Source organism: Schistocerca serialis, chromosome 2, assembly GCF_023864345.2.
Source record: "Schistocerca serialis cubense isolate TAMUIC-IGC-003099 chromosome 2, iqSchSeri2.2, whole genome shotgun sequence".
NCBI classification, from domain to species: Eukaryota; Metazoa; Arthropoda; class Insecta; order Orthoptera; family Acrididae; genus Schistocerca; species Schistocerca serialis.
Genome location: NC_064639.1, coordinates 446222420 through 446246830, shown reverse-complemented (window position 1 = coordinate 446246830; position 24411 = coordinate 446222420). Strand labels below are relative to the sequence as shown.

General features: G+C 41.0%; 1 protein-coding gene across 1 annotated transcript in view; it reads left to right on the top strand.

The window, feature by feature from the left end:
• Nucleotides 1-24411, top strand: part of LOC126456062 (esterase FE4-like) — a 49823-nt gene that overhangs the window by 14422 nt on the left and 10990 nt on the right. The window contains exons 2-6 of the mRNA XM_050091817.1: nt 5334-5471; nt 11533-11664; nt 11822-11972; nt 14549-14734; nt 21923-22122. Coding sequence (XP_049947774.1) covers nt 5334-5471; nt 11533-11664; nt 11822-11972; nt 14549-14734; nt 21923-22122 — 807 coding nt within the window. The remainder of the gene's footprint in view (nt 1-5333; nt 5472-11532; nt 11665-11821; nt 11973-14548; nt 14735-21922; nt 22123-24411) is intronic.

Sequence of the window (24411 nt, the reverse complement as noted above, 5' to 3'; positions counted from 1 at the left end):
TTGTCAATAAGCTTAACGTGTGTTTTTTTGTCCCATTTTTAATGAATAAACTTGTGCCATAACTTATATAAAAGATCACTGCCGTGTTGATATATTAACCACCCATCAACAATTGACTAAAGCAACAATAGGGCCACCATTTCCTTAACATTATTTCAGCATTCACACTCAATTACATTCTAATAAATGTGATAACCTCTATTGCAGGCTATCAACAACAAACACAGTCAAACGTCGAAATCAATTAAGTAGACGCATGTGGCAGGTAATCAAGTGGAAGGTATACTAGTTAAACTGATTGCTGTCAGCGCAGTACCCTATAGTCGCCTGTCGCCTTCCAAAACATATCGCAAACCTAGCGTAGTCTTTCAGGTGTTACATTCTTATTTATGTTAGTAAACCAAATACTGTGTTTTTGCTATGTGAACTTATCTAGAGACTGTCAGCATGCAGCACTATTTGAACTCCAATTACGTTACTATTCCGTAAACTGACTCATTGAATGTTATTACGTTATATCAAGCAAAGTGATTCACTGATCATTTAACTGGCTAAGTAAGTAACTGTTTGGCTGAGGTGGTCAGATAAGTTCTAAAAATGCCAAATTGAAATTTCAGTGGCTGCTTATTCACCAAACTAAAACAAATTACCCAAATTAGTTAAAGTAATAACTGGAATGAAACTGTGAAACAAATACTAAGTTTTAAGTTCACATGTTCACATTTGTTAAAAATAAGCGGAAACTCTAACTCCGGAAAACGTAGAGGCAAATCGGTCGTATTTTGTAAAATAAACGATAAAGTGATTGTTTAAAGAGCATCGGAACGTCCAGATGGTGATGGTATCCAGCTGCTCCATAATATAAGTGTACTGTGATACATTGTTCAGTAAGTTCGATGTTTCGGTCACCACTTTTCAAGCATATATCCCTTTAAGCAAGTGAGACACTCAATAGTTTGTTTGCTTCCTTGTTGCAATGTACTTAGTGAAAATTTGGACGAAAGGCATATTACAGTCAGAAAACACAGAGAAAACGAAGTTTCACATCTAAATTTTTCTTTCTACGTTGCTATGGCTCTGAGCACTATGGGACTTAACATCTAAGGTCATCAGTCCCCTAGAACTTACAACTACTTAAACCTAACTAACCTAAGGACAAGACACACACCCATGTCCGAGGCAGGATTCGAACCGGCAACCGTAGCGGTCGCGCGATTCCAGACTGTAGCGCCTAGAACCGCTCGGCCACCCCGGCCAGCTTTCTACGATGCTATTTTTATAGTTAAACCACTTCAGTTCACTTGTATAATACAATCATTTTTACCGCAGATAAAATACTCTTTTATAATGGTGGATTACACTACAAGTTTTCGATAAATATCTAAAGAGGAAAATGGTGTGATGTGATAACGTACTGCAATACCTTGTCAGCTGAGTGCTTGAAAATTATGAGAGAGCCATCAGGAATGAGAAGAGACGATAATTCTACTAAAGTTATCGCAGATAAGCGGTATGACAGCTTTTCATCAGTCTGTTATCAGAAATAAAACGTCTTGGTACCGTTATTGCTGGAGAAGGAGGTGTCCACAAAGATATTTTCTGCGACAAGAGTCCATATCAGTGAAAGCAGAGGCCCATTAACTTTGTTCTGTCAATAGCAGTTTGTGTCTGAGGAGATCTGTTTGTGGTCAACATGGGTTCCTTCATTGCACTTCACATGGCAGCGGTGTTACATCTCTCTTTGGTACCGGTAGTCATTCTTGTAAGTTCTTTACTTTGTCTAACGTGACATTTTGTTTACTGTCACATTTGTCGACATAGTCCGTTTAGTCGAATTATATTACCCGATGATAAAGAAGGGATTGGTATGGTGCCTAGAAGAACCATGAAACGGAAAGAATCTAGGTTTAGGATCTCTATTTTATTAACTTTGGAAAACAGATTTCGCTCATTGCTTGAGCTCAGAGGACGACTGCTTGCAAAAACTACCAATTACACATTACTACACTTTGCAAAAGTATTGATTTACCGTAGTATTTGAAATGAATATTGTGGTTTTTTCCACTTAATTGCGGTGCAGATAGAAAACAAAGAAATAAAAACCTTAGTTCATCCTTCATATGATTAAAATGGTGAGATTTCATCCCAGTTACAAAGAAGTTTATTTCATAACGTATCTCGGAATACAGAATTCAGTGGGTAAATCCAGTATGCTAAACAAAATTATTTTCATCGCTTTCGAATTTTTGACTTTTGAAAAAAGCTCTTTATTTTTTTCAAACCCGTGGGTGGAGTTGTTAGTTATCACGGAATATAATAACAACATTCATTCAGCCAAATATTTTTAAAACTGACAGAGGAGTAGCATTTTCCAGCCAGAGTGGCCGAGCGGTTCTACGCGCTACAGTCTGGAACCGCGTGACCGCTACGGTCGCAGGTTCGAATCCTGCCTCGGGCATGGGTGTGTGTGATGTCCTTAGGTTGGTTAGGTTTAAGCAGTTCTAGGTTCAAGGGGACTTATGACCTCAGCAGTTGAGTCCCGTAGTGCTCAGAGCCATTCTTTTTTATTTTTTTGTGTAGAATTTTTTCTTTCAGCCCAATTTGATTTTTTCATAGTAACTGAAGTATAGTCACCTTTTTAACAATGTAGATACGAAAAGCGTAGATTAGTTACACAAATTCTCTATTTATAATACGTGACAAAAATTTAGCATAAAATAGAAGTATACTACTGGCCATTAAAATTGCTACACCACGAAGATGACGTGCTACAGACGCGAAATTTAACCGACAGGAAAAAGATGCTGTGATGTGCAAATGATTAGCTTTTCAGAGCATTCACACAAGGTTGGCGCCGCTGGCGACACCTACAACGCCCTGACATGGGGAAAGTTTCCATCCGATTTCTCATACACAAACAGCAGTTGAGCGGCGTTGCCAGGTGAAACGCTGTTGTGATGCCTCGTGTAAGGAGGAGAAATTTCGTACCATCACGTTTCCGACTTTGATAAAAGTCGGATTGTTACCTATAGCGATTGCGGTTTGTCGTATCGCGACATTGCTGCTCGCGTTGGTCGAGATCCAATGACTGTTAGCAGAATATGAAATCGGTGGGTTTAAGAGGGTAATACGGAACGCCGTGCTGGATCCCAACGACCTCGTATCACTAGCAGTCGAGATGACAGGCATCTTATCCGCATGGCTGTAACGGATCGTGCAGCTACGTGTCGATCCCTGAGTCAACAGATGGGGACGTTTGCAAGACAACAACCATCTACACGAACAGTTCGACGACGTTTGCAGCAGCATGGGCTATCAGCTCGGAGACCATGGCTGCGGTTACCCTTGACGCTGCATCACAGACAGGAGCCTGCAATGGTGTACTCAGGGACGAACCTAGATGCACGAATGGCAAAACGTCATTTTTTCGGATGAATCCAGGTTCTGCTTACAGCATCATGATGGTAGCATACGTGTTTGGGGTTACACGTCTCGGTCACCTCTTGTTCGCATTGACAACACTTTGAACAGTGGAAGTTACATTTCAGATGTGTTACGACCCGTGGCTCTACCCTTCATTCGTTCCCTGCGAAATCCTACATTTCAGCAGGATAATGTACGACTGCATATTTCAGGTCCTGTACGGGCCTTTCTCCAGATCTCTCACCAATTGAAAACTTCTGGTCAATGGTGGCCTTGCAACTGGCTCGTCACAATACGCCAGTCACTAGTGTTGATGAACTATGATATCGTGTTGAACCTGCATGGGCAGCTGTACCTGTACACGCCATCCAAGTTCTGTTTGACTCAATGCCCAGGCGTATCAAGGCTGTTATTACGGCCAGAGGTGGTTGTTCGTGGTACTGATTTCTCAGGATCTATGCACCAAAATTGCGTGAAAATGTAATCACATGTCAGTTCTAGTATAATATATTTGTCCAATGAATACCCGTTTATCATCTGCATTTCTTCTTGGTGTAGCAATTTTAATGGCCTGTAGTGTACTAAGTCATCATGAAATTTGTGCGTAGTACGAAGGAAAAATAAATAAAAGACGACTTGCTACGTTTGAAAATTGTATTCTTTATATTCATTTTACATATTACATCACACATTCCCTTCTCCACTGCGTCCATAATTGCCCGTCGTCGGCTGCGTGTATAGCTGGCCACATGGAATGAAAGTGAGACTTTCGAGCCCGTCAGACGTCTCGCTGTCATCAACCGCCGGGCATCCGCGTCACATTAGAATTGGTAGACTGCAGGGGCATTGACCAGTAAAGTGAGTGTATGTATCGTAGTATGAATAATGTGAAGTAATTAAACTGTGTTCAAATGGTGAGCATCTGCTTGAGATAAAACCTCACTCCTCGCCGCCACCAATTATGGAACAGACCTTTACCAATTACTGCTTTCCAGTTCACAACTGAGCAGTTTACGTATATATACACACGTATTCATATAAAATTAATGTCTCAATTAAATTTCTGTACTATACACATCTACCCACTGATAGAAAACTAACTATACTTCAACTGTTTTGAAAAAAATCAAAATGGCCTTAATAAAAACTGCTACTCTTCCATCAATTTTTAACATGTTTGGCTCCAACTTTCTTCGTGAATACATTACGTGATAACTATTAACTCCACGTATGGGTTTGAAAAAATAGTGATGTTTTCAGGGCTCGAAAATTAAAATGAAGTGAAAAAATTTCATTTAGCATATTGGGTGTACCCACTAGATTCAGCATACCATGAAACGTTACGAAGCAAATTATCAGCGCCTGCGATTTTTTAACGATCGGGTTCAAATTTCACCGGAACCCCCCCTTAAAGAACTCGTATGTGAAAAATATATTAGAAATAATGCCGTTTAAATACCGAACAAAGTGTTGCTTGTTTCGTATAATTGTAGAACTCTGCGTCGATGGATAAAAATGGGAAAATAGCGTCGTCGATGTCGACGTCATTAGCGACCCAGAACAAAGTTAGTTGGGTAAGGGCCGGGGAAGGTATCGGCCCTGACTTTAAAGAAGGCACCGTCATGGCGTCTACCTAAAACGATTCATACCCCACATAAAGTAAACAAAAATCTGGAAAGATCACAATTTTTCGTTATTTCAGTTGCTATATTTTGAATCTGCTGTTTTGAGCTCCGTTCCGCGGTGCAAACGTTTTCTAATTTATACATGTTACTTATCATGTTGATGCCGACATGTTGTTATATGACCTACGAGTAGCAAAAAGAGTTTTGAATTTGTTACGTAGTTGTTTAAGTAAACATTTAATTCTTTAGCTCACCTTCTAATTATTTTCAATACATTCCTTACAGGCACAAGAATATGTAACAGTAGACATACAAGAGGGTACTCTGAGAGGGCAGATGTCACAAACGTACACGAACAGATCCATGTTTAAGTTTGAAGGTATTCCGTATGCGGAACCGCCAGTTGACGATCTCCGTTTCCAGGTAAGTAGTTGAGGATAGGTATTCAATGCATATTCTCGATTGGTGTACGAGATATCTTACAGAGTACGTACAGCACACTGTTAAAACCTTAACCGGAAAACTTATTCAAAATTTAGACTTACGTTGGTAAATTTAAGAACGCATATTGTTATGATTACACTTCAGTATGCTGTGGAATGTAATGAGTATAGGAGCGTCTGTCTAACAGCAGCACTAGCAAACTGTTAACCGAAATAGGTTATCATTAAATTCCTTACGATGACATTTAATACAGGTGTATCTTGTAAAAGTGCATTCGTAAATTATCAAATGATTGAGGTACGATAAATTTTATCCAACTGCAAAATGTCCAATAATCTGGTAGTTTTCTTTTATTTCTGGTTTAATAGATACAGCTGACGTTTTGGATTCAGGAGATACTATTCCTGTATGTAAATTTCATATGGTATCGGTTGAGAGGAGCTCGAAATAACCAGAAAGGTGGTTACGAAACGTAATTCTGTCAGCAGATACATATTGCTTACGCGAATCTAAGCAGTATGTTATGGTAAATGATTATTGATCCATTATTAAAAGCGAGACGTCCGATACGGTAAATAGCAGGTGAAGCACGTACGTGTTTCCTCGAAAGCAGATTATGACACTGATAGCATTCAAATCATGTTACCCAATTTCTTGTAGCTATAGCCCAACCAAGTTGAAGGTATCAGGTAGTTATAATTAAACTGTCGGTGGTCCGAATTCTGCACTGCCTCCTGCATACATTGCAGGCTGCTAAAGCATCGTAAGATGTACATTAACCGATGAACTCATGGAGTATATTGAAAAAAATAGTAATTCCACTTTCTGCCACCAGGTGAAAATATGGCGCTGTAAGCAGTCTTTAAGTGAAATGTTCCCCCTTTTGACATCAGTATGGTGTTTGTCACTCGGCGACATATGTTGATTCATTTTTGAACTGTTTGCTGGTGTAAAGAGTTCAGGAGGTTGAAGTTCTCTGTACGAAAAGAAATGTCTATTGAGGAGGAAGCCCATGCGCTGCCGGTAAAGTTGTTCTGTCGGAAGGGCGGCAGTAGCAGCAGTGACTTGCAGTAATATCACCGACAATAATAGATACGAAGAGGAGACTTGTCAATAAATTTCCAATGGAGAATGATAAAGAAATCTGAAGAAATAGGTGAGCCAAGTGCTGCAACAGGGAGAAGGATGCGGCCCATTCCCATGGCGGTTGTTGATGGAGTTGCTGTAGCTATAGTGGACCGCGCGGAACATACCTCAGATATTTTGAAGTCAGTGTTTGAACTTCTGCCATGGGAATCATTTCTCTCCTGGTCAACAGTAGAAAAGACTTTGCGACGGATTTTATACTGGTATTCGGCCATGATTCAGAATGTGCACCAAATGATGCCTCAAAATGGGCTACAACCCCATGGGTTTTCGTTTTTTGATCAGCACGGAAATGGATGAAATGTGGACGGGGAATATTGTTTGTACGAACGAGGCACATTGTACTCTGCAAGGTGCAGCGAATGCAAAAAACTGTCGCATATGGAGTTCTGCCACATTTTGTGCAGCAACATCCACTACACTCATCTTATGTGACTGTGTGGTTTGGTTTGACACGCTCCTTCATGCTCGGTCCGTTTTTCTTGCATGACATCTCGCACATCTGTTAGGTGTACAGTCACATCTGCACGTTATAAGGATCTCTACGTGATTCCAGCTTTGCAAGATCACGTATGTGTCCACACCACTCTTCCTGATCTGAAGAATAGCATACGATGACGTACCACCCAGCCGGCCGAAGTGGCCGTGCGGTTAAAGGCGCTGCAGTCTGGAACCGCAAGACCGCTACGGTCGCAGGTTCGAATCCTGCCTCGGGCATAATTGTTTGTGATGTCCTTAGGTTAGTTAGGTTTAACTAGTTCTAAGTTCTAGGGGAATAATAACCTCAGCAGTTGAGTCCCATAGTGCTCAGAGCCATTTGAACCATTTCGTACCACCCTGATTGCTCCAGATATACTGCGAGCAACTGTCTACCGTGCTATGTTATGGATGTAGCATGTTGCTGAGTCGGGAGGCCATATCGAACACATGTTTAACTTGTGACCACATCCTAATAAAAGTATCAGAACCACCACTATCATGTGCGTGATCGTTTCTCCTTTCTTCCTGCTCCCACACCATATTCTTGCTGCTTCAGCGCCATATTTTCAACCGGTGGCAGAAAGTGGTATTATTTTTTTCTCAGAGTACTCCGCAAGCGCAGAGATTAACGAATAGCAGTGTCCTACGATGCCTATGCCTACATCTCAAAATGCAGCACTCGGAACACCGTCAGTTTAATTACAACCATTCAGTATTTCCTTTGCTAGTGCTCCGTTGTGGAAGAAAATATGCAGCCAGAGCAATTCTTTTCTACTGTTCCATCCATTTGTGCAAATATCACGGAATTCATCAAGAATTTTCGAGGACAAACTATGTGATCAAAAGTATCTGGAGACCCCAAAAAACATACGTTTATCATATTAGGTGCATTGTGCTGCCACCTACTGCCAGGTACGCCATATCAGCGGCCTCAGTCGTCATTCGACGTCGTGAGAGAGCAGAATGGGGCTCTCGGCGGAATTCACGGACTTCGAACGTGGTCAGGTGATTTGGTGTCACTTGTGTCATACGTCTGCACGCGAAATTTCCACATTTCCGATGTGATAGTGAAGTGGAAAAGTGAAGGGACACGTACAGCACAAAAGCGTGCAGACCGACCTTGTCTGTTGGTTGACAGAGACCGCCGACAGCTAAAGAAGGTCGGAGTAAGTAATAGGCAGACATCTTTCCACACCATCACACAGGAATTCCAAACTGCATCAGGATCCACTGCAAGTTCTATGACAGTTAGGCGGGAGGTGAGGAAACTTGGATTTCATGGTCGAGCGGCTGATCAGAAGACACACATCACGCCCGTAAATGCCAAACGATGCATCGCTAGGTGTAAGGAGCGTAAACATTGAACGATTGAACTGTGGAAAAACTTGTGTTGAGTGACGAATGACGGTACACAATGTGGCGTGCCGATGGTAAGGTGTGGGTACGGAGGATGCCCGGCGAACGTCATCTGCCAGTGTTTGTAGTGCCAAGAGTAAAATTCGGAGGTGGTGGTGGTGTGGTGTGGTCGTGTTTTACATGGAGGGGGCTTGCACCCCTTCTTGTTTGGAGTGGCAGTATCACAGCACAAGTCTACATTGATGTTTTAAGTACCTTCTTGTTTCCCGCGGTTGAACAGCAATTCGGGGATGGCGATTGCGTCTTTCAATACGATCGAGCATCTGTTCAAAATGCACAGCCTGTGGAGGAGTGGTTACACGACAATAACATCCCTGTAATGGACTGGTCTGCACAGAGCTCTGATCTGAATACTATAGAACACTTTTGGGATGTTTTGGAACGCCGACTTCGTGCCAGGCCTCACCGACCGACATCGATACCTCTCCTCAGTGCAGGGCTCAGTGAAGAATGGGCTGCCATTCTACAAGAAACCTTCCAGCACCTGATTAAACGTATGCATGCAGGATTGGAAACTGTCATCAAGGCTAAGGGTGGGCTAACACCACACTGAATTCCAGCATTACCGATGGAGGGCGCCCCAAACCTGTAAGTCATTTTCAGCCAGGTGTCCGGATACTTTTGATTGCATATTGTATATGAAAATTCTGATGAAGTTAGTACGTTACTTCTCACCATATCCTAGATGAATTACTGGCGGGGGATGCGTGTATGTGAACTGTTGCTCTATGTAGGTGTTTTTTTTTTTGTTAAAAGTAAGTTTCATTATTTAGTAGGTTACGTGCAGTTTGAGCTGAAAAAAATAAATTATCGAAGTTGTATGGAGGGAATATAAAAAGTAAAATTACTATGAAGAGCATAAGCATTAATCAATCCAATCAAAATTTGAAATAAATTTCTTTTAGCGGACAACATCTATATTTCATCTATTTTTAATACAAAAATAGCCTGCCGCGGTGGTCTAGCGGTTCTAGGCGCGCAGTCTGGAACCGCGCGACTGCTACGGTCGCAGGTTCGAATCCTGCCTCGGGCATGGATGTGTGTGATGTCCTTAGGTTAGTTAGGTTTAAGTAGTTCTAAGTTCTAGGGGACTGATGACCACAGATGTTAAGTCCCATAGCGCTCAGAGCCATTTGAACCATTTTGAATACAAAAATACAGTCGATCGCGAAATACTGGTGAAACTAATTTGGATAAAAATAGACCCAAGAACACACATTACAAAGCTGTCGTAGTAGTCTCGACTACACTGCCTTCAACTGGTATCGCCCAGTGTGACCCTCAGAGCCTTGTTTCTCATGATATCTCGTTGACTTTAATTGTCTCGATCATATACTGAACTACCCTTTAATTTTGTTCGTGTTCTAGCAACAAACAACGGCTATATGTTTTAATATCATACACCGATGCACTCTGGAGGACAACTGTAGTGACGCTTGTCTAGTTTATCGACATATTATAGTCGTAGAGCAGCAATTCCATACAGTGCCAAATCAAATCTGTGGAATTTCGTCACCTCTTTGATAGTCATTTGCTTTTCTGTTGAAGATAACAGTGTAGTTTCACACAGATACGAAGGTCGTCCACGAAATAAGTTCCGTTTCTACTTCTATCCGCGGCAGCGCCACTATCGCAGTTCCGAGCATGCGCAGCAGATACTCTGACTTCAGGAGAAGACATGTACGGCATTTTCAGATCGCTGCTGCCGACGTGTGCTTTGTAATTCAGCCGTAATTTATGTCAGCCGTAATTTAAAATGCCACCGCGTGTGAAATCAGATCTGTGATTCGTTTTCCAAATGCAAAGAAAGTTAAACAAAAGGAAATTCATCGGCATATCTGCGAGGTTTACGGACAAAATGCTACGAGTAATTCAATGGTTAGAAGATGGGTCAGACTGTTCAATGAAGGACGTGATCAAGTGCACGATGAAGAATGAAGTGGTCACTGATGAACTGGTTCGCACAACTGAAGGGAAGAATAAGCACAACCGTAAGTTTACACTTAGTGCCCTTGCTATGGAAGTTCCGCGAATCTCACGATCACTAACTCATCAAATCATTACTGAAAAACTGAAATTTCGAAAACTTTGCTCACGTTGGGTACCCAAGATTCTTACCGAACAACAGAATAAACAGCGGTCGGGCAGTGCACCTCAGTTTTTGATACGCTAGAATGAAGAAGGCGATGGTTTTCTTTCTCGGATAGTCACGGGGGATGAAAGTTGGGTATCGTACGGCACCCCTGAAACAAAACGTCAATGAATAGAATGGAGGCACACTTCACCCCCAACGAAGGTTAAGCCTAAGCAAATCTTGACACCTCGAAAAGTCATGTGCACCGTTTTTTTGGGACAGAAAAGGCATTTTGCTGATTGATTTTTTACCTCGAGGCCAAACAATCAATGCAGCTGGTTACTGCGAGACCATTAAGATATTGCGCCGCGCAATACAGAACAAGCGCCGAGGATTACTGTCAAAACGTGTTGTTTATTTTCGCGATAGTGCCCGACCTCACACGGCGAATGTGACCAAACAACTCTTACGGGAATTTCAATGGGACGCGTTTGATCATCCTCCGTGCAGCCCTGACCTCGCTCCTAGCGACTTTTATCTCTTCTTACACCTAAAATCTGTCCTTGGTGGTCAACACTTCAACGATGATGACGAGCTCAAAGTAGATGTTACCACATGGTTGAATACACAGGCGGCAACCTTCTATGAAGAAGGCATAAAAAAACTTGTGCCACGCTATGACAAGTGCCTAAAAAGCTATGAACAAAAGTAGTTTAACAATTGTAGATTTTTGTACAATAAATAGTTTTTTTTGTATCTGCACACGTTTGTTTTATTTAACCAAACGGAACTTACGTTGGGGACATGCCTCGTATAATGCAGTACGTTCTCAGATAACATTTGAGGTGTTTTAGCGTATGTTTGCCTACAGTTTTACTTTATTTGTATTCTGTATAAATTACGATAACATTTGTGTCTCTCCAGCCGCCAGTGAGAAAAGCAGCGTGGTCCGGCGTTAGAGATGCTCTGCACACGGGAGACCACTGTCCCCAGTACAGCAAGGGAAAAACGTCCGGGGAGGAGGACTGCCTCTACCTGAACGTTTACGGACCAGGGGTACGTGTTCACTATGGCAGGTAGTAGATACATTACTAATCGAATGAGACACCAATTTCTGTATGTTAGAATGGGAAAAGAGTTATGGCAAACAAGTGCTCATGACTGTTTCTTACAAAATAGTGTGTTACATGGTGCTGTTCCTTATGTTCGACAGACGCCATCGCAGAATGGAACACAGAAAGCTGTTATTGTCTGGATCCATGGTGGATGTTTCACAGGAGGAGCTGGAACGGCCGGGATACCGGAGTACTTCGTGGACAATGATGTCATATTCGTCAGCATAAATTATCGCCTGGGAATTCTCGGTAAAAATTCTTAGTGTCATCTCATCCTGGATAATACACAGCATAGAGGAAAACGAGGTTTCTTCTTCACTGTAAACTGACATCTGAAAGTTTCTGTTTCTTGAAAAGTTCTCCTTTTCATTGGTACTATGAAGCAAAATTGAACGAAACATTTGTCTTGTCCGCTTGTTCTTCTCTTCTTTACGCATAAACTCATACAACCGTATTGTTGGATCTTCTGCTGGAATTATTCACAGCAAATACTATTAAACGATCATGAAAAATTAGTTTACTTACTTGAATAGCGTTTGTCGTGGCATTAGTATTATCCACCTGTTACATACAGAAAAAATTATATCACAAGTTAAAGAGACAGTTAAGTATAAGAAGTAGTACCACGTAGATTCAAAGAAAAATTTAATAGTTTTGATACACTGAACAAACTGTCTAGTCCCACAAATGTGACGATCTATCAAAAGCCTGAATAACCACATTTTACGGCGCGGACGTACAGGAAGAAAGTCAGTGACGTTACGGAGGTACCGACAGGGATGTGGAGCCATGGTGACTCCAGTGCCGTCATCAGCTGCCGCAAGTTTCTCGGTTGACGATCCATGGTGCGAGCAGCCATGGGTTTAAATCCATAGAGTTCTCTGGCCACGGCGGTACGCTAAACTCATACTGGTGTTCTTCGTGTCACACATGCACTCATTGCTTTGTCCTGCTGGTAGATCCCATCGCGTCGAAGAAAGACAAACAGCATGCAGGGGTGAACATGGTCCCCATTGAGAGACGCATACTTGTGTTGATCTACTGTGCCTTCTAGAATGACGAGATAGCCCAGGTAATGACACTAAAATATTCCCCAGACCATTAACGCTCGCTCCTCCGGTCTCGAGCCTTACGACAATCATTGCATGGCCATACAACCCAGCGGACATCTGTCTTATGCAGCATAAGACGAGATTCATCCGAGAACGCCACCTGTCGCCACTCACTGGACATTCGGTTGCGATACTGCCGTGAAAATACCAGACTCCCTCTCCGATGAACAGCAGTCAGCATGGGAGCATCAGCCGGGCATCTGCTGCGGAGGCCCGTACACAGCAACGTCCGTTATTCAGGAGACAGTGCTGGCAACCCCTTGGTTCATCTGGTCTGTCAGTTGCTCAACAGTTGCACATCCGTTCACCCGAACACTTCTACGCAGCCGTCGTTGATCTGTCATCTACAGCCCTTAGTGCGCTACAATTGCTACGGAGCCGGTTTTGGATAGCGCCATTTTGCTATGCACAGTATACTTTAACAACGTCGGCACGCTAACTGTTTACAAACTTAGCCGTTTCGGAAATGCTTCCGGCCTTGGTCCGAAAGCCAATGATCTTGCCCTTTCGTACGTAAGATAAATGGCTCCGTATTATGACAACGATTAGAAGTTTACAGGACATGCACACACACACACACACACACACACACACACACACACACACACACACACACACGCCGGACTTGTCAGATTCGTCATAAGCGATCTTTCGAACTACTTTTGGAAAACCACACAGTTCATCTCTTCGTGGTAATAAGCTGTGTTTTTTTTAAACATAACATTAGCAAGCAGTCTGGTACATATCCCTCCGAGGTACCTGCATGTAAAACAATAATTTGCCCTCCTTTTCCGACAGGCATTGCCTTGGTCCCCTCTGGCGTTCCATCACTCCAACCTCTATGTAATGAACGGCTGGCATTAACCCATGTTTCATGTATCCACACTATATTTTCGAATCTCACACCCATTATCCTGCGCAGAAATCTACATACATTCGAAATCCGCGTCGAGAACACGTTACAACGCGGAACAGTGAACAGTGCATGTTACGAGGCACAGGTTAAACGCCCTGTAGCGACATGAAATTGCAGAGTCAACGAGAATAAGTACACTCAGTTTACATACACAGATCCCCACTGCCAAATTTCAAAGCTCATTTGTAATTAACATATCCTTACAACATTCCGGAAAGTAATACTTCAACAGAATAAACGATAGTTAAATAATGACATGAGAAAAATTTATTGACAGCAGAATGTAACTTAATATAATATTAGCATACCGGAGAAAACCAATAGTTTCGTTTTATTACCAAAGTTTCATTGAACATACGGAACATAATACTGATAAACCGTGAATAATTGTAGATGGGGAACTGGAGCAAATTATCAGATGCACTCTACATGTCAGAGAGTCATCTCAACACTTCTTCAGATAATAATTTTATCAATGTAAATACCATAACCTCAAAGCTGTTGTGCAGTATCATGCAATATTTCTTTACATGTTGTTTGATAGGGAATAAATGAATCCACTGAAGATGGTAAAACTCGTCTGCAACATGTCTGGGTGTTCAAGGAGAAAAAATTGTATATGTTCAAAGTAGAACCACACTTCTGTAATTATATATTTGAAAGTATACACGGACAAACAGAGAGCGTCAGACGCAAGATGAATTTCTGAGCATGCTTTATCAAATTTGTAACAAACTTAATAAATTTGGTTGTTACTTGGGTTGTCATAAATGTAACGTTCGCTTTTTTTACCGTAGGGTTCTTAAGCACTAGCGATGAAGTCGTCCCCGGAAACATGGGTCTGAAGGATCAGTTGGAGACCCTCCACTGGGTGCAGAGGAATATAGCAGCGTTTGGTGGTGATCCAGAGAAAGTAACCATTCTGGGTCAAAGTGCTGGAGGGGCATCCATTCATTACCACCTCCTGTCTCCACAAAGCAAAGGTAATGAAGCGGTGTTTTTAGCTATTACTGTAAGTTAATCATTTAACCGGCTGTTATTTTAACAGTAGTTTAGTGTAAGTATTAAAAATCTGTACCTGTGAGATAACAGGTCCTTAGTCGATAACTACGTGTTCTAATTTCTAAAATTCCACCTTACGAAATAATCGTTAAGGTGTGATAAAAATCTGTCACATAGGGTAATAGATGTTATCAACACAAGTAAGTGATAATATTTTCATAGAGATCAAATTAGCGTTTCGGGTCAAATGACATGCATTCAGCGGTAACTTTACTATTAGTGCGAAATGAAGAAGAACAAGTGTTCGTTTCTCATCCGTATCAAATCGTGACCTGAGTTATTAAAGCTCACAAAGTATTCAAATTTAAACTGTTATTTCTAATTTTCGTTGATGAGTAATATTCAAATGCTCTTGACATTTGCTACGCTTGTTTTTTAAACGGAAATCTAAAGGGGAAATTATTTCAGTTATATATGTGATGCAGCAATTTAATATTAAAACCTCATAGAGACAGTTGTTAATGGAAAGACGCTTCACCGTCAAAAATCTAATATCACAGACTTCTACAGGGTGTTACAAAAAGATACGGCCAAACTTTCAGGAACCATTCCTCACACACAAAGAAAGATAATATGTTATGTGGACATGTGTCCGGAAACGCTTACTTTCCATGTTAGAACTCATTTTATTACTTCCTTCAAATCACATTAATCATGCAATGGAAACACACAGTAACAGAAGGTACCAGCGTGACTTCAAACATTTTGTTACAGGAAATGTTCAAAATGTCCTCCGTTAGCGAGGATACATGCATGGAATCCCTGATGCGCTGATGCAGCCCTGAATAATGGCGTATTGTATCACAGCCGTCCACAATACGTGCACGAAGAGTCTCTACATTTGGTACCGTGGTTGCGTAGACAAGAGCTTTCAAATGCCCCCATAAATGAAAGTCAAGAGGGTTGAGGTTAGGTGAGCGTGGAGGTCATGGAATTGGTCCGCCTCTACCAATCCATTGGTCACCGAATCTGTTGTTGAGAAGCGTACGAACACTTCGACTGAAATGTGCAGGAGCTCCATCGTGCGTGAACCACATGTTGTGTCGTAATTGTAAAGGCACATGTTCTAGCAGCACAGGTAGAGTATCCCGTATGAAATCATGATAACGTGCTCCATTGAGCGTAGGTGGAAGAACGTGGGACCCAATCAAGACATCACCAGCAATGCCTGCCCAAACGTTCACAGAAAATCTGTGTTGATGGCGTGACTGCACAATTGCGTGCGGATTCTCGTCAGCCCACACATGTTGATTGTGAAAATTTACAATTTGATCACGTTGGAATGAAGCCTCATCCGTAAAGAGAACATTTGCACTGAAATGAGGATTGACACATTGTTGGATGAACCATTCGCAGAAGTGTACCCGTGGAGGCCAATCAGCTGCTGATGGTGCCTGCACACGCTGTACATGGTACGGAAACAACTGGTTCTCCCGTAGCACTCTCCATACAGTGACGTGGTCAACGTTACCTTGTACAGCAGCAACTTCTCTGACGCTGACATTAGGGTTATCGTCAACTGCACGAAGAATTGCCTCGTCCATTGCAGATGTCCTCGTCGTTGTAGGTCTTTCCCAGTCGCGAGTCATAGGCTGGAATGTTCCGTGCTCCCTAAGACGCCGATCAATTGCTTCGAACGTCTTCCTGTCGGGACACTTTCGTTCTGGAAATCTGTCTCGATACAAACGAACCGCGCCACGGCTTTTGTCCCGTGCTAAACCATACATCAAATGGGCATCTGCCAACTCCGCATTTGTAAACGTTGCACTGACTGCAAAGCCACGTTCGTGATGAACACTAACCTGTTGATGCTACGTACTGATGTGCTTGATGCTAGTACTGTAGAGCAATGAGTCGCATGTCAACACAAGCCTGTGGAGGAGTGGTTACACGACAATAACATCCCTTCCTTCAATTGGGCCAACTGGCGGTGAATCGAGGAAGTACAGTACATACTGACGAAACTAAAATGAGCTCTAACATGGAAATTAAGCGTTTCCGGACACATGTCCACATAACATCTTTTCTTTATTTGTGTGTGAGGAATGTTCCTGAAAGTTTGGCCGTACGTTTTTGTAACACCCTGTATAACTGCCGTAACAAATTCCTAACGGTGGACCTACCACAGAGCCCCAATAAACTCTTGGCAAATCTTAATGCGGTCAGCAAGCATTAATATTATGGTGAAGGCACTATAGTCGATGACACAGGATTGAAACTGTGCGACAACAACATGAAAATAACACGCCAGATCCTGTTCTCAATTGTTGCTTCAGAAATGTAAATTAAGTAATAGTACTCTAATGTAGTTTTCGCACCATTGAACTATTAAGATGTAAAGGTGTCATTGTTAGTGATGTCGAACATCAGCTGCGAGTGCTAAAACGCAACGAGGCCTCCGGACAACATGCATTCCACACCAGTATCTGTACGAAATTCACGCTGAGGTACTTCCACTCCTAAATATGATTTACGAATAATCCCTTTAAGAAAGAACTGTTCCCACAGATTGCAGAAAAGATCGGGTCATACTTATCTGCAAACAAGGAATTAGGTGTGATTAACAGACTGCCGAAGCTCTGTGGGACCCCTCGGTCTTTAAATGATTCTATAATATGTTTTCTGCTGAATGTGATTACGCATCCGGAGTGAGATATCCTTATGGATGGCAAGTAACATGGGCTTCAGAAACACACAGTCTCTCTCTCTCTCTCTCTCTCTCTCTCCCTGTCTGTCTTGTCGTTTAGTCGATTTCGAGTCTCCCCGATCCCATAAACTAAAGAACCCCGATTTCTTCTGTCCTGCACTGTCTACCGGACCTCCAGTTTTCCAAACTGAAATTCGTTACTTCTCCGATGCCATCGATCCATCTCATGCTTTACTGCCCTCTACTCCTTTCGCCTTCAATCTTCCCCAGAATTAAGGCATTTTCTAGAGACTCATAACTTCTCATTATGTGAGCAAAGTAGGCCACTGTTTCAGTATCAGACCGTCCCAGGAATAATCTGATATTCTTTTCTGTAATACTGACCAGTTCTTTCTCTTTGCGGTCCATAGATCTCTAACGAGTTTCGTCCAACACAATTCAATAGAGTCTATGCTAAGCCGTTCAGCCTGTCTTATGGTCTGTCCTCATTTAAGTGAATCATAGCTGGGAATATCAGAGACCTTACTATACAGATCCTCGTTGTTTAAGTTACGTCTCTACTCTCTGAAACGTTGTGAAGACTGGGCATATCCCTTCAACAGCGTAAGAAGCGTCTTTTGATCTCGTGGCTGCAGCTAGCATTAGTAGAAACCTGGAAGCCGAGGTAACTGAACACGAAAACTATCTCCATTTTTTCTTCTCCTATATGACATGAAGTGATAGATGCAGTTGCCGTAATATTCGTTTCTTGACATTCTGAATTAGACCAATTTTGCACTTTCTTCTTCACCTTCTCTAAGCGGACATTTAAAGTTCTTTATTTTCTGCCGTCATGGTGGTATCATCTGCATATCTAAGGATATTTAAATCTATCCCAGCTCTTTTAATTTTGGTTTCTTCTTCATCTAAGCCGGCATCCTCGTAATTTACTGTACATACAGACTGAATAAATAAGGTGAGAATATGCAGTCCTGTCATACTTCTTTCTCGATCTTGACCCACTTGGTTGTGCAATGTTGGGTTCTCATCGTGGTTTATTGTTCAGTTTATGAATTCACTCTGATGTAAATTAGGTGATCATGTATTCTCATATTTTTGTCTACCTTCCATAATTTATAGTGCTCGACTCAGTTGAAGGCTTTAGCAGAATTAATAAAACAGTTTCTCCTTCCGGTAGCTCTCTAAGTATATGCTTGGGAACTCTATATTGTAAGATTTCAAGCAAAGCTTTGCTAGCGTATGACGCAAGTGGGACTATTCACAGACTGGAACACTCTTTAGGCATTCCCTTCTTTGGAATCCGAATGTATAATGAACTATTCCGGTCTTCTCACCATGTTTTATGACATACTGAATGCATAGTTTACACATAACTTAATTCGTGTTTTTCGTATGTACTGACCTAAAAGCCAAGTACAGAAGTACATTAGTTGTTACGTTAAAGTAAAATGTACTAATCTGCATTCATTTCACGAAAAACTATTTCGTCTAACAAAACAGGATACGTCATATAGTACCATACCTTAGGACTTGGCTCACACGTGAATCGTTTAGAAGTCCATCTCAACCATTTTTGTCGTTTCAGCGGCCGGTATGTCAAGAGCGTTGTCTTGTGAAAGGAACAGTTTTTGCTACCTGATCTTGGTCACTTATGCTTCGCCTCACAACCAAAACAATCAGGCACAGATTTGTTCTTCTGTAAATAGCGCTACATGTCGGCGCATTATAGGCCTTCGAAACGTCCCTAAGACCGACTCCGTCAATAAAACTATTGGTGAATTTTTTTTAATTTTTACTTTCATCTTAGAAAGCACACTGCTTTGCCAGCAGGTTTATTTCCGTCACGTAATTGGGGTTCATATTCCATCTGTTGCCAGATACCAACACCAGAACTTACGTCGATTTTCAACTTTTACACGTATAGCTTTAAAATGTGGTTCTATGGGGCGCTTGTGTCTTGAGTCAACAAACACGTGCCCGTCACGCAGTCAGTTTCGTCACACGCAGAACGTCAATCCGGATACTACGTACTCGTTCACTGAGATGCCCGTCAGCTCAATAGTTTTGAGGTGCTTGATGTGATGTTGGCCCGGGGAAAAATGAGATCAAAACTATTACAGTACTCACGTTAACATAATTTCCTGCTGTTTCTGACCAGAGCTATTCGGCTGCTGTCACATAAAAGTAATTAGGTGTATTAATGCCTCCAGCCTTTAAATCTGTATAAGCACAGTGCCCTCCCCCCTCCCCGCAGACGCCTATTACAAAAACATGCTCGTACTGAGTATATTGCTGGATTTCAGAGAGGACTGAGAACAATTTCATGGGCACAACGTTGTCCGACATCGAAGCATGCATACAAGTATTTCCATTTTGTTCATATCTTTCGTACTGCAGAGCAGTCGAAGTGGTGTCTGGCAGGAAAACCTCAGATATTCTCCTGCACGTTCTGTTTCTTTCTCCAGTAACTGTCAATGAAAATATTTTTTCTCAGTCACTATAGTCATAGCTTAAGCACTATGATAAACAAACAACTATTCAAAATACAGACACTTACTGTGTAATTGAAGATACTTTACTAAATTCAGGCAGTCTGTACACTCATGGCACACTCATGATAAAGATGACATTTAATTAATGGCTCCAAAATGTTTGGAATTCATATCATGTTAGATTTACAGATGACATGGGGCATACAAAACGCAGGTAGTACAAAAGACTGCAAAACAGTTTGCTTCATGGAAGACACTAGCATAAAACATAAAATCTACGAGACACTCGAAGAGGGACTCGTACTATATAACGAACTTAACAAATAATGAGAATCTGTTTTCAGTACAAACACCACGAATACTCTTCAGTTCCTTATAAAATGCAACAATAATGTAAATATAAATAAAATATCTTTGACTGATTCTCAGTAGATGACCTACGACTAACAAATATTCAATTCAGTACAAGACATGACATATCATTACCGTTAACAATAGAGCAGAAAGATGTAGAACTGAATGTTCAAAATGTGAAAATGAACATGTTGCTCAAGACTTAGACGGGAAATGACATATTATCGATCTTCTAGCAAGCTCAAACTGACCAACATTTCTTCTACCTTAAATGGCTGATTTTGATGAGGAAAACATCTCAATGTTGGCTTACATTGCCTATGTGCATTCATTAATATCATACGAAATAATTTCGTAGGGTAATTCCATATCCAGGCAAAAAGTAAATATTGCAGAGGAATATGCTCAAAGGATAATATTTTATGAAATTTGGTGTGGAAATCAGTCATAATTTACAAAACATAGTACCATTCATAAATGTAATGACAGGAACAAACACAGTCACCACTACATACAACTTTTCGTTGCTCTTCCGATGAAAGGACTGAAGTAAGCAGTTATAAAAATATTTCAGCAGCTCTTTGTGAATTAAGGGTGGTGTAGGATAATGGAAGTATTAAAAATAAATTAAAATAATTTTAGTAAGACTACTACAGTTCCATAGACGAATTTATGACTTAATAAAATCTGTAAGTGTTTGGGTAGCACTTTTTTATTATAAATTAAGTTTGAAGTAAATGTATGTAAGCGATAATATCTAGCCATGTTTTCATTGAGAAATCGTATCTTATTTGTAAACCTAATGATAGGTTGTCACAAATCTGATGCACAGGCGATAGAAATAACTAATTAACTATCGATAGACGTTATCAATAATTCATCTGATTAATAAGAAGTCATCCGTATGGGCTGCCATTCTTTCTGTATTACCTGAACTGAACTGCAAGAGATATCACCCTATTGTAAACAGTACACTCATCCACAACACTTTATAGTGGTTTAAAAGTGTAAAAATGGGAACAAAGACGAATTAAAATAACGGATAGACTTAAACGACTCCGTTCTAGATACTGAAAATAAATTTTGATTCAAAATGATAGAGAAGCAAATTGTTTCTACTCAACATACAACATATAACTAAGAGGAATCACACTACTTGCAGAAATTAAAAACACAAACGGAACAGAAAGAATATCTCATAATTTTTCTTATAAAAGACTCCAACGGGAAATATTACTATTAGATTACTTATCAGAATTAAAAACTATAAAATAAGATGGCCGAGTGATCTGGACAGACTAAGAAAGAAATACCAAAATTACCAAGAATCTTAAGCATCGCAGACAACTAAGAAAAAGACATTGTTGATTAAGCTGTTAAGTCATGGTAGTAATTATGCCGTGAAGATACAGCTCCAGATCTAATCTAAAAATAATTCGTAATGCGTGTGCTATTTTAACCTCTGACTTTGGCTGGTGAAATATAAGCAAATTTTTAAACTTTTTATGTTTATAATGACGAATAATACATTATCACTAAAACACAGCGACGGAATTTTCAATAATGTTTTGTGAATTTACCACTGATTGTAATTCTAAGCTTTCTTTCATCGTCAGGACTCTACAAGAACGCCATAGCAATGAGTGGATCAGCATTAAACCCTTGGGCGTTCTCTAGAAATGCAACAGACAGAGCAATCCGGTTTGCCAAGCACTGGGGATACACAGGAGGAAGTACCACCGATCTTGTGAATTTTCTGAAAACTGCGAATGCAAGTACACTAGTTTTGGACAGAAATGTTGCCTTATCGGAAGAGGTAAGTATCGCTGTGTAACCTTATTATTTAGTCAAATTAACTGTAGTTGCAGAACGGTAACAAATTAGCAACATGCCACACCCTCCTATTAATTTTTCGCGATTCATCGCAATTGCCAGACAGCAACCCACATCCGTAGCCGAGCACCACTAACACACATCTGTGCAGTGGTGCTCGGATAGCAGGTAGCCGGTTCGAAACCTGGTGGTGTTAGAACTTATCACCACCAATAGTTTGCCGGCATCGTGAGGAAAATTAGTGTCAAACAGTTCGTCATCACGAAATTTTGTGGCAATATATGAGGGCTGTTCCGAAAATAATTTTCGTCTTCGTTTCCTATTGAAACTCTATACCAAAAACAAATGCACCCTGCATTATTTTTCGGCATAGTCGCCAAGGGCACTGAGACAGTTGTCGTAGAGTGCAGTATGTTTGAAGAAACCATTCTACTAAAACTCGGTGCCCTGCAAAGCAAGGAACTGTCACACAGCCAGCTCCATCTCAGCACTGCTTTGGAAGTGACGTCCCGGGAGTGCAGCCTTCAACTCAGGGAACATGTTGAAGTCCGACGGCGCAAGATCGGAACTACAAGCTCGGTGATACGCTGCCAGACAAGACTGAATCCGTCACTATTCTTTTCAGCTATGTGCATGATTGCAAATACGAAATCTAGTTAGAGGAAGCAATATAATATACTGAAACCGCTGTCACGTCATTAATTTATAAGGTTCGTAACGTAATAAGTATGACCAGTTTATAATTTTCTTAATACGTATGTGAATAAAATGTCTTTCATATGGAATCATTTCCCAAGATAATCATGCTTCATTTTCGGCTAACCTGTGTGCGAAAATTCCTTACCTAAATACTGTCTGTTGCCCGTTTCAGGATAGCGTGACTCTGTATAGCTGTGTCTGGGCACCGAGTGTTGAACCAGAACATGAAGGTGCATTTCTGACTGAGGAGCCATGGGTGATTATGACGGAAGAGCGGTACAACCACGTGCCTTTTCTCTCCGGTGCCACAGACATGGAGCGTCTTAGACACACACAGAGTACGTAGCTGGCCTGAGGTTTTTTGGAACTAGATTTTAATTACTCTGTTTCGATCTTAAGTAACTTCCTCATACTCCGCAAGTACAAAACAACATATTCATACCAACTAAAACAGACTAAATTATTACCATCGGTTTTCAATGTCGCTTTGTGGAGGTATATAGTCGTCCTGTTACACTATTCCCCAGATGCAGTGCCACTTTGGTTTTACTACAGCGCTACGGACGTCTGTATGCTTCCTGAGCCGTGTATGCTTACTGAGCCGTCAGCCTCTGCTGCTACGGACGGGTTTCTTCCATATGTTAGTGAATAAAAACGTTTCGAGCATTCATCATAAAAAAATATGTGCCTCATAGCGTGCTATCATTTGCAGAAGCCATCGTTTCTAAATCTTAAATTATTTATGAGATATGACGATTTTGTTAATTGAAAATAATAAATAACTCGTTATTCTGATAGAAAATAACTGTAATAACCATTATAACAATGATAATAAGCATAATAATAATAATAATAAGGAAATACTTAAAATATAACATTTTTTTACACGATGCATATGAAATGAATGCAGTTTCATCACGTAATATGCACGACAGAGAAGGAAACATAAAACAAAATTCAACAGGATTACAACCTGTCATGGAAAATCCTCTAAGTATCCTGATTGGTTTCAGGCGCATTTCAATACATTGTTAACTCTTGGCGAAGAGAAATGATTATGCACTAGTGATTGCAGTTTGAATCTTGTTGTTTCTCATAAAGTTCTTCCAACATCGAAAGCCATATCCATTCCGTGGCTATAACCCATCGAGCCCTTCGGGATCACCACATGTTTCTTGTCACCCTCCTTTTAAGAAGCTAATGAGGACTTTCGACCGATAATGCGAGAATCTCTTTTTGAAGCCCCAAATGTCATTTTGACAGCATCCAAATCTGGTAAAAAGACGTCTGACAACGTCAAAAAATATTAGAAAGATATTTCCTTTCACAGCGAGGAGAAATGTACGTATAATTGTTAAATTCTTGCGCTGGTCGTTGTGAAAGAACCGTTTAGAGCACCCCACCTAACTTTTTCGACTAGCGATCCCAAAGGGCTAGACACCACAGGTACAGACATGGGAGGTATACAGCTTTCGATGCTGGAAGAACTTTGTGGGAAGACTTTCAGGTCTACTTCTGTTGAATGATTATGATCTCAATCTACACTTGAGAATCAATATAATCAAACTGTAGT